This window comes from Trachurus japonicus, chromosome 5 (assembly GCF_045865225.1).
Source record: "Trachurus japonicus isolate A0001 chromosome 5, Traja_1.0".
Classification (NCBI taxonomy): Eukaryota; Metazoa; Chordata; class Actinopteri; order Carangiformes; family Carangidae; genus Trachurus; species Trachurus japonicus.
This window is the reverse complement of record NC_140911.1, coordinates 18675460-18686591: the sequence shown is the minus strand read 5'-3', so window position 1 is coordinate 18686591 and position 11132 is coordinate 18675460. Positions and strand designations below refer to the sequence as shown.

The window sequence follows — 11132 nt, the reverse complement described above, 5'->3', positions numbered from 1 at the left end:
CTCATCATTTTGTTATTATTGAAAATAAAGGACGGTCATCAAATTATCAGACTACAGAAAAGGAGGAGATATCATGGACTCATGGTTTATATAGTGTTGAGTCTGTGGTGCTGTGGTTGACAAATGTGGACAGGTGTGCTGACCACCCACAGTTATTGGCTGATGGGTTATAGTGGGTGATAATATATTAATAGGCCTAATTTTATTGGTGATAATTGTAATTTATATATAATGTCTTATGATGTGATGTGCAGTAAAATACTCATAAAATCATGTGATTATGAATATACATGGCATTTTAATGCATATAGAAAGTTCATTTTTCTTATATACACCTAGTTTTAGTGACTCGTGAGAAACTGTGTGTTAGTTTACCTTCACAGAGATGATTGTTGGTGGATGTGAAGCTCAGGAGGGCAGAGGTCAGATGGACACCACCCAAGACATTTGCAAACAGATCGCCCAACTGCGTCATACCAACTTAAGTGATCACTCTATCTTGGTTAGTGGAACATACTGTCTATCGCATGTGTCTTTTACTATGAATCATCAGAGCCCAACATGATCTGCATTAGAATATAAAATGTCAAACCGAGTGCTAATCTGGGCCAGACTCAGCCTAGGTGGCTCAGTTCAATCCCAGGAGTCTCATCTGGGTTATAGAAACACAAGAACGTTTAATGCATAAAAGATCATCTGCTGCACTGATAGCTAACATGTAGATATACAACTGACAGAGCTGAACTGTTGGCCATGGTGGAGAAGCATTGAATTGTACCTTGTGAAAACATGTTACTACAGGTCCAGTGTGAATGAGGCTGATCATACAGCGCAACGCATTGAAGTGTGAATGTAATGTGTGTTGCTTCATTCCCATTTAAAAAGGTCAGCGTGTCTCTTTGTATGTGCTAATATCTGGCCATTTCTTGGGAAAGGAGAAATAAATAATAGATGACAGAAAGGAAAAAGAGCTCTGCTGGTTCATCAGCTCAGATGTGCTGACTTTACCTGATCCGTCCTTTCCTCAGGACTGAGTGGGCGTGTACATGCTGCCCTGATCGACAGCTACTCTCCTGCTGCTCCTGTTTGGGTTTACTTTATCCCTGCTGTTATATGATGATATTGTGTAATTTTCAGCACAGCCCCACCCAGCTTCAACCTGAATTACTGACAAAGCTTTGACTGCAGGATCAATGATTAATTTTTGTGCTGTGTTCCAGGTGATGCAGGCGGAACTGCAGCTGATGCAGAGGGGCTCATACTACCTGAAAATCCAACGGGAAGATTTGGTGCAGACCTCAAACCAGCAGCAGCCGATGGTACAACTACATGACAGCGTCTTGTTGTCTCTGATAGACCAGCGAAGGCTGCGAGGTGCCATAATAACGGCTAAAACCAAGGTGAAGATCGTCCTCGCTTTTCTGCAAGTGCTTTACGAAGAGATTGTCAGAAACTGCAGGGAACTGGACGACTTCATCGCTAAGCACATGCAGGGTTTGGTGGACGGAGCTGCCGCTGCCTCCATGCAGCAGAAGCTCCAGCAGACTCACCAGCACCTGAGGGACTTTGAGAGAAGGAGGACCCACACTCTGGGCCCGCTGAACCTTCAGAATCTCATCCCCAACATGGAATACCTTCCCATCCCACAGCTCAGCGTGACAGTGGTCATGAAAATGCCGGTGATATTTGACAAGTCCAAGTTGTGCGTGACGTCCAACACCGCGTTCCTGTGTTGGGACATCACTGGCGAAGAACCTAAGGAGGCGGACGAACAGTTTGAGATCCACGTGAAGATCCTTCATCCAACCGTCGACAACCACGGGCAGTCCTCTAAATGCACGAGTAAGTGTCACAACATAGAGGTGAGCAACCTGATCTCTGGCAGGTACTATGAGTTCTCGGTCAAGAGAGTAGATACCGTCAGCCTGGTCTATGGACAGTGGGTCGACACCATCACGTTGAGGACCTCGGGCATTTCTGAGTGAGCACCACACAAGAGAAGGAGCAGAGCTGACCAGCGTGCTGAACAGTAAAATACAAAGAAGTAACCTGAAATGTAAAAGGCCTTTAAAAATAACACGCAGTAAAGGTAGATGTCCATGATTTTTTTCATTCATTAATTTTCTGTGCTGCTCATCCTGCACTAGGGTCGTGGGGAGGCTGGAGCCTATCTCAGCTGACTTATGGCGAGAGGCGGGGTTGGACAGGTCCCCAGTCTATCACAGGGCTAACAGACAGACAACCATTCACACTCTCATTCACACTTACGGGCAATTTAGAGTCACCAATTAACCTATAACCTGCATGTCTTTGGTCTGTGGGAGGAAGCCGGAGTACCCGGAGAGAACCCACCCATGCAGGACCCTCTTGCTGTGAGGCGACAGTGCTAACCACTGCACCACTGTGCCGTGCCATCATTTTTTATGTCCGTCCATTTGTCAATAACACCTTGAGGAAACTTCTTATTTGTTTACTTGGACAAACAAGATAAACTGATTAGATTTTGGTGGTCAAAGGTTAAAGGTAAAGGTCATGGTGACCTTACAAAGCATGATTTTCCCCTTGTGAATGTAATATCTCCACTACGCAAGAGAATTTCTTCAAGTTTGGCACAAACATTGACTTGAACTCAAGGAAAAACCTATTAGATTTCTACTGGTCAAAGGTCAAAGGTCACTTTTTTGCCATTATTCAAGGCTTCACACAACAATTATGGTAAAAGTTTCACACAAATTGTTTATATTCTGGAAATATTCTGGTTCTGGAAAATGTAACCTGAGACCTATGATTTTAGATAGATTATAAAGTAAATCTAAATATTATATCAAGGCCAGTCTGCAGAAAGATACACAGCTGACTGAGCTCCAAAGAGCAGACTGAGAGAGGAGATGTAAAACTACACAAGTTCTTAAACCTGCAAAAATAGGCTATTTTGGTGTGGATCAGTACTTGAAAAAAGGAAGAAAAAAATCCAGGTAAAGCAAAAATATGGAACTTTAATTCATATTTTTATCATTTGATTACCCCACAAAAATACAAAGAAACAAACAAATTAACGAAACCTGAGGGGCTGTCACCCTTAGCCTATAAACACATAAAAGAACCTGCAGAGATGTTGTCTCTGCAGGCGCTCTGCACCAGCTGGAGATGAGACAGGGAGGTCTGGTTCATGAACTCTGGTTCAAGAGACAGAAAACTTACTATTTCACAACTGCAGCGTTAGTAGATCGACCCAACACTGCACCCTGTGAAAGCTCCCTTTCACACCCGCAGTGTTAGGTCGATCTAAATTTAGATTGACCTAACTCTGCACCCTGTGAAAGCACCCTAATTTATTTTCTTTATGTGTGTGGTAGGCTTCACCTGCACTGTTTCACCTCTGAGTCTGAGAAGATGTCTCACTGTCTGTCTCCTGGCCAATAGAATCGTCCCGCAGCAGTGATCATCTTTCACCAGTCCTTCTGTCTTTGTTGTCAATTTGTCTTGGTGGATATTTTGCTCCTAGCTGTGGTCAGTTCTACCCTACAATGGCAAAGTGCAGTATCTGTAAAAATGCCGAACTGAGAAAAACTGCTTTTTGTGTTTTTCATTGTCAGGTTTAAGCATCAGATTATGAATAACTACCAAGTCTATAATTGATTAGATAAAGGAAACATAAACTAAGAGCTAAACCCATAATGTGAAGACAAACCGAGTAACCGGGTAAATCATTTTTGAGGTTTGGGTTCTTCATCTGGTGCTGCATGTTTGTGGGCTATTAGATGTCTCATCTCATTCACAGACTTAATCAGATCAGTCAGGGACCTCTGATTAGATCAGTAGTTTAATTGATTATAAATACGATCTGTATTATGGCTGTTGTGAATTCTAGCATCTGTTTTTCACAGATTTCTTTTCTCTTGGTTTCCAAGGTCAGTATCCTACAGCTGTGTCTCAGTGAGAAGATTATTATCATCATCAAAAACTAGTGATGAGTTACTGCATCTTAAGTTCTTCTAATAATATTTAAAATAACTTTATTGTTAAGTGTCTAAAAAGTGACTTAACAAAAAAAAAGCGACATCAATGATTTAAGAGAAGAAAATCTGAGCAGGACAGAAATGAGGTGAGTGAAGAGGATGGATTATACTTGTGATGTAGAATGAGGGAGACTGGGCCTCGTAATCTATGACAACCAAATATAAACTGTGAAGCTGTAGCTGAAAGTCTAGGGATCTATTCAAAGATGAAATGAAGTCTCTTGCTGATTGTATGTTGAAGTAGATTCATATAGTTTTCAAGGGTTTGAATAATCTCTGTTAATTTTTCAGCAAACCCAAATAAATTGGTCTGCTGTCCATTTGTAGCTATTTCCCTCGGTTTGAGCAACAATGATCGCTCAGCTCTTCAGGATTAAAAACACCATGCATCATCCTACACAGCTGGATAGCTTTCTAGATCTATGAATGATAATGACAAAAATGACTTTAAGATGGACATATATGGCTTGTAAGGTCACAGACAGGTGAATGTGGTCTGTGGTCTGTGGTTGCTAGTTGGTTTGGGTGTTTCCTCCAAGCTCTTACACACATTCATCAGGCCACTTTGTGTTTTTCTTAACAGACTGTGTTTACAGATTCAGAGAATGTGAGGGAGGGAAAATGGTGAGATGTTAATATTTATCTGTAGAGACAACACAGTGTTGTACTGGGATCATAGACTGTATATAAAAAGGCCTGGATCCTGCTCAGACACCAGACCTCAAGTGACCCTGACTGAAAGACCAGAATATTCAGAAGGACAGAGGGCTCAAAAGCTCCTTACAACCAAAAAGGTAGATGCTCATGTGTTGTTTGATTATAAAGCAGGTCTAGGTTCTTAATGTCTGAGACAACCTGAGTGCAACCACAGGAAAATGATTCTGAAAAAAGGAAGAAAAACACTTCATGTTGTGATGGATGTGTGAAAGTTCCTGTATTTCTTCAATAAAGCAGGAAAAGAGTTGTGTGTGTGTTTTCAATTTGTCGGCAAGTACTTCATGAATTCTTATCTTCCTGCCTTCAGTTCAACAAGAGACCCCTTATGGCCGTTGTGTGCCTGTAAATGGGCCAGGGGAAATGTTGGACACTGGAATTATATCCTTATTGTGTTTATGTTCCTGTTTATACCTTGATGAGAACTAGATTCAAGCTGATGTTATTATTCCCTAACAACTAGGAGCAGAGCAGGTCACAGATCTGATAACAGGGCCCAGAGCACAATCAGACCTCAGCCTTGACTTCCTGCAGGACGGTACAGGATACTTTGCTTTCTCAATGAGCACTTCCAGGGAAAACCTACTGAACAACAGAAGACTTTTTCCAGAGCATTTACCCCAACTCTCAGAGCCACAGTGCTGCTCCAGTATTTATGTTCATACCGACTCTGCAGAATGCAAATGAAAAGGGATCAGCAAGCACACACACAGGTTAAAGCAATCGATGGGTGCATGATGGCTCGTAAAAGCATAAAAAGAGTAGAAAGGCCAGCTCTCTCAAAATGTCCTTTTGGTGTTTTAATGAAGTATATTGTTATGTTTGTATCTGCAGAGTGCAGCATGTTTGTGGTTGTCCCACCCTTTCCTGAAACCATGTGTGAACCATGTGAAACCGTGCCATGGAAGTGAACTTGTTATAAAATGTCCCCAGATGTAATGGTACGATACAGTCCCAGCTGCTGTGGTGGTGAAACTGTGAAATACTTCATACCGCAGTGACTTTATAGCTTCTGCCAAACTTCAATTAGGTTCCTCGGGGCTGTAGTAGGTAAACTCTACTACTAACTGTGAGAGGCTTTACTGACAAACAGGAAACAGATCTTGGCAGAGATGCAAATAGACAGCATCTCCAGTTCCCTGGCAATGTTAGCACAGAGTAAGTAAATATCTGCTGCATATAGTTTAGCTCCACTCTGCACACCTGCACTATCTGTATCGTCAGTGAGTCACTAAGCTGCCTGGTCCAAAACGCCTATTCTGATGTCCATGTTAAGATGTCTAATTTGTTCCTCTTAAGACGATAGAAATATAATAACACTTTTACTCATCTATTTTGTCTGAAGATAACAAAAAATGCTGTAAAAATGTCATTTCTGTTGCTTTAAGGTCAAAATAGATGTTTTGGACATCAAACCTACATGCAGATCAGTCACAGTTAAGCAAGAGAGGCTCAGGTGTTTCTCCCAGAGTCAAAATGTAGTCTTCATTTGTATTTTCCTTCTATGTCTACCTAAGTTGTTATATTGTCACCTGCTATTTTTGTGAGGACACTTATTGACATAATGTATTCCCTAGCCCCTTGCCCTAACCTTAACTGTCCGAAACAAGTGCCTAACCTTGACCATTACTCTTAACCTAATTTAAACCTAATTATAACCTAAAGTCTTAACTCAAGTCTTAACGCTCAAACAGCCATTGGAAAAAGTGAGGACTGGCCAAAATTTCTCAAAAATATTCTCACTCTGTTGGTTAAAAACTCTCGCCGGTAAAAGAATACACACACACACACATTCATATCTGAATATAATATAATTTATCAAGCCAGCTGGGGATGGCAGACTTGACCTTGACCCCTTGACCTTTGTGGCACCTCTTACCTAGTCTCCCTCTCTGCCCTTTTTGCCCCAAAATCCAAGCAAAAAAAGAAAAGTGGTGAACCTGGCTGCGATCTGTTTCATGACAGACAAATCAGTCACTGACTGCCAGCCTGGTTTGCCACTTTTTAGTGTCTGGAAATGAAGCTTAGCAAAAGTTCAGTCAGGAAGATTATCTCTTCAAGCATGCTCACTGAGTCTTATTTCATCTCTCCCACTTCCACCCCTCATCACCAGTCACAATCTGCCACCTTCTCTCCTTCTCCAATCAGTTTTCAGCTGTCATGTTTAAAAGAGCTCTCTCTCTACTTTCATCCAGCACACAAAAACATTCTTGACCCACCTCCCCTTCACCTCCTCAATCAAGATCCAGACCATCTCCATCTTCATCCAGAGGCGTCATCCCTACCACCACCAGTGTCTGGGCCCAGGGGAAGTCCTCTTCAGATAGAAGCTTCACATCCATCGATCCGTCCTCTAAGCTGATCTACTCCCCGGGGCCTAGAAGCCCCAAAGTCATTTGTACACAATAAATGTCTTTCTGCCTCATTCTGTCTTATTCCATCCTTACGTAATAGTCTGTCCTGATGGAAATGCTTCTCTTGTCTCGTGTTGTATTTGCAACTTTTGTGTGTGTTTTCCTTTAGTTAAAATGCAGTTGTCAGGACTTCCTTAATGAACCATCTGCAGTGGGAACTCGTAAATATGTCTGCAGCTGATTTCAAAGAACTTTCAAGAATGTTTGCATTGACCACTGTGCTTTCAGCTGCAGAGCTTTGCACCTACACCTGACATCAGAGACCAGTGAACACCTGATATACAGTACATATCATATCACCTGATGTTCTTTCAGTCTAATGAAGTGACATCTGGAGCCTTTAAACTGTAAACACACTGACTTTTTCAGTTTCATCACCTCGCTCATCACTACCTCATCCAGGAATGCAGCTCTACTGCTTTAAGGTAATAGTTTGGCATACGAGATGAGGGACAGTGTAAGGTAGTTCTACATAGTCACCTGTGATAAATTCAGATCAGCATGTGAGCTGCTGAAGAGAGACGGCGCCTTTAAAACACCCACGTAAACACTCCATTTCAATGTTCACTTTCACTTATAACTTCCTTTGAAAACAATGCTTTCCTTTGGCGCCACATTTTTTCAGTTGCAAAAAATACCGCAACTGAAAGTACACACACACGTGTTCACACAACACGACAACGAATAACCACAACTCAAGCAGCAAGTACAGTAGTACAGGTACAGCTGGGGGTTGTGTGATAATAGTAGAGAAACTTCTTCTGACCACTGGTGTTTCCTGGCCTTGCAGGTAATACAGAGGAGAGTTCAACACTTCTGTACTTTTATTTCAGAAGCTCTGACAGGATTTCTGCATGTAATGGTTCACAGGACATATTACAGTAAGAATATTTTTACATAGCGGTTTTTGTGCACCACATCTGTTCATCCCATGATGCAAGGCTCCTCCTGTGTGTTGGATGAAACAAGTGAAAGCAAAAGCTCAAAAGTCTCAATTAAACACGGAGAACACAAACCCTGCCATGTGAACAAATGCTGCAGCTGTAACAGTGTAAAGGTCATGAGCAGGTCCATACAGCACAGAGCTCCTCCACCAGGGCTGAAGCACATAAAACAACAAAAGGCAGGATATAAACAGCAGCTTTATAATACTGACTCAGTGCAGTCTTTTTTCTTTATCACACAGGTTGAACACCTTCAGCAACACTCAAATTGTTTTTGCTCTTGCAGCTCAGAGCCCTGGTGACCTCTGTCCCCTGATAACAGTTTACAGTCAGTCTGGTTGTTCATAGCTGCTGATAAAAGGGACTTTGACCGAAGCTGCGGGTTCACAGGCGAACTGACGGGAGATAAATCCGTGGTTCTGCTGTAAATCCCGCCTGAGCCCATCAGGTCGGCGATAGACTGCCGAGCCCGCCGGGTCACGGTTTGAAACTTCGCGAGAAAATCATCGTTTCCAACAATGTAAATGAGCGGGTTCAACGCGCTGTTGAGACACGCCAGGCACCGACCCACCTGGTGCAGGATGTACACGTTGTTGAAAGTGGGGCGGCAGATCCCGCTCAGCTTCAGGATCCTCGTGTTCAGGTTGACGTTCCGGAAAACGTGGTAGGGGATGAAACAGACCGAGAAGAGGATCACCAGGATCACCACCAGCTTCAGGCAGCGCTGCTTCAGCACCGGGTTCACGTTGGATTTTCTGGCGAGAACCACGACGATGTGTCCGTAACACGCCAGGATGATGACCAGGGGGACGGCGAAGCCCGTGACGGTCCAGCCGATGCTGTAGGGCAGGTAGCGGTGGACCTGGTCTTTGGACGTGGTGTCGAAACACGAGTTCGGAGAAACGGAATCGTTCTTATCAAAGAACATGTCTGGGAGGATCTGAACGACCACCAGGATCCAGACCAGCGCGCTGACGACCACCGAGTGCCAGCTGGAGATCTTCCCCATCACCCTCATGGGGTGCACTATGCCCAGGTACCTGTAGATGCTGATGCAGGTGAGGAAGCCGATGCTGCCGTAGAGGTTGAGGTTGAAGCAGAAGCGGGTCACCTTGCAGAAGGGCTGGCCGAACTGCCACGCGCTGTTGCTGGCGTAGTAATACACCAGAAAGGGCAGAGTGAACAGGTAGAGCAGGTCCGCCACCCCCAGGTTCAGCATGAAGATGTTGATGTTCCCGATGTTGTTCCAGCTGCTGTACACGCTCCTCAGCCCCCAGATGTTGGACAGAGTCCCGACCACGAACACGGTGATGAAGACGGGCGGCAGGACGCTGTGCGTAAAGTTCAGGTTGATGGTCCCGCAGACGGTCGCGTTGCCAGACATCTCCAGGGTTTAGATCGCGTTTTCATTCGAGGGGCAAATAATAAAACAGCAAGACAGTGGCCGCAGCACACATCACATCACATCACATCACATCTCATCTCCTCCTCCTCCGGGAACAACTTTAAAGTCAAATCCAAAACCGAAACGAATATGAAACCAAGAAAATTCCCGCCCATCTCCTGTTCAGGGCTGACGCACACACGTTGACACCAGGGGGACGCGCACAGAACAAATCACAGAATTTATTAATCATCATGATCAGAGCAGAGCAGGAAAGACGAGCTACACACACTGCTGCCTAGGTAATAGTAATATAGCCTCTATACTGAATATTAGTAATATAGTACCCACACACACACACACACACACACACACACACACACACACACACAGAGAGAGAGAGAGAGAGAGAGAGAGAGAGAGAGACACTCCCTCCTGTCAAACTGTTCAAACAAGTAATAACATTTACAACTCAGAGAAGATTGCACAAGTATTTAATTACAACCATAAGACATTAATAAATGTCACTTTAATCAGGTTAGAGTTTTTGAAAGTGAAAGGAACATCAGAGCATTATGCAAATGAAACCTATGAACACTGGTTCAGTGTTGTGTAGGCTGCTAACATGTTATTTTCTTTTGGAAAAACCCTACACTTACTGTAAGTTGGCCTCAGTTTCACACTACCCCAGCTCAGTGTGTTGATGTCTCAGGTTGGCACTGCGTCTGGAATGTAGTGCTGCATCAGTTTAGATGTTAATCATGGACCTGGTTTGCTCCCCTGTCTGGATTTCTAAAGAATTTCCATCATGCATAAATATGAAAACTTAAAAATCTAACTTCAACCACAAAGCTGTCTCTCATTTCAGCCTAAACGTTTGTCTACATTAATGTAAGAGCTCCATATTTTCTCTTCTTGTGTGTTTTATTTGAAATGTTGATCCATCGGAAGATATGTTTGTTTTAAGAACCCAAAACATCTCAGTGTAGTTATCTACTCTCACCGGTTTCTCTCGGGAGCTCTGCAGTGAGCCAATCAGAGGAGAGGAAGCTCTCAGAGACACTAAATCGTGCAAGCTTGGATGGTGGCTTAGATAGATATACTTTATTGATCCCAAACTGGGAAATTACAGAGGCTTCAGGTTTGTTGTGACATCACAATATTACAGTTTTAAGTTTTAACACTCAATTTCTGAATACAGGCTGTGTGCATTTCTCTGTGGACTGTGGCTTTGATGCTTTCACAGTATTAATATAGAACCTAAAAATCAAAAAACACATGGGCATTTACCTATAGAGCTTTGATTCCCCTAACATGTAAGCTTCTAGATAATGTATAAATTAATATTTCCATGATTGTTTGAGCAAGATACCTGCCTTTCTTCAGGGACCAAAAACATCTTTGTGTGCCTAAATATTTATTCCAGAGAATGGACAAAACTCATGAATAAATAAACATATAAACTTCAGCTCACTTACAACAACTGCAACATATAAATGGTTATGGTTTACAGATTTTATACAGAAAATGAGGGAAAAATCAAAGTCAGTTTTTTGATTGATTGATTGATTTGATTGATGTTTTGATTTAAGGGATATAAACCTCGACATAGTTTTCTGAGCTTCTGTTGAGCACTTGTTGAAATGATTTGTTTTGT

The 11132-nt window shown here is 42.8% G+C and overlaps 2 protein-coding genes across 2 annotated transcripts; one reads left to right on the top strand and one right to left on the bottom strand.

The window, feature by feature from the left end:
* Positions 1–396: 396 nt before the first annotated feature.
* LOC146987446 (fibronectin type III domain-containing protein 11-like) lies at positions 397–2089 on the top strand. Its single transcript, XM_085778033.1, has 2 exons — positions 397–502; positions 1221–2089. The coding sequence occupies exons 1-2, from the start codon at positions 428–430 to the stop codon at positions 1983–1985; spliced, it is 840 nt and encodes a 279-aa protein (XP_085634159.1). The 5' UTR covers positions 397–427; the 3' UTR covers positions 1986–2089.
* Positions 2090–8216: 6127 nt separating this feature from the next.
* Positions 8217–9553, bottom strand: LOC146987445 (P2Y purinoceptor 1-like). Its single transcript, XM_085776626.1, has one exon. It carries the CDS (start codon positions 9473–9475, stop codon positions 8345–8347), a length of 1131 nt encoding a protein of 376 aa, XP_085632752.1. The 5' UTR covers positions 9476–9553; the 3' UTR covers positions 8217–8344.
* Positions 9554–11132: the final 1579 nt, after the last annotated feature.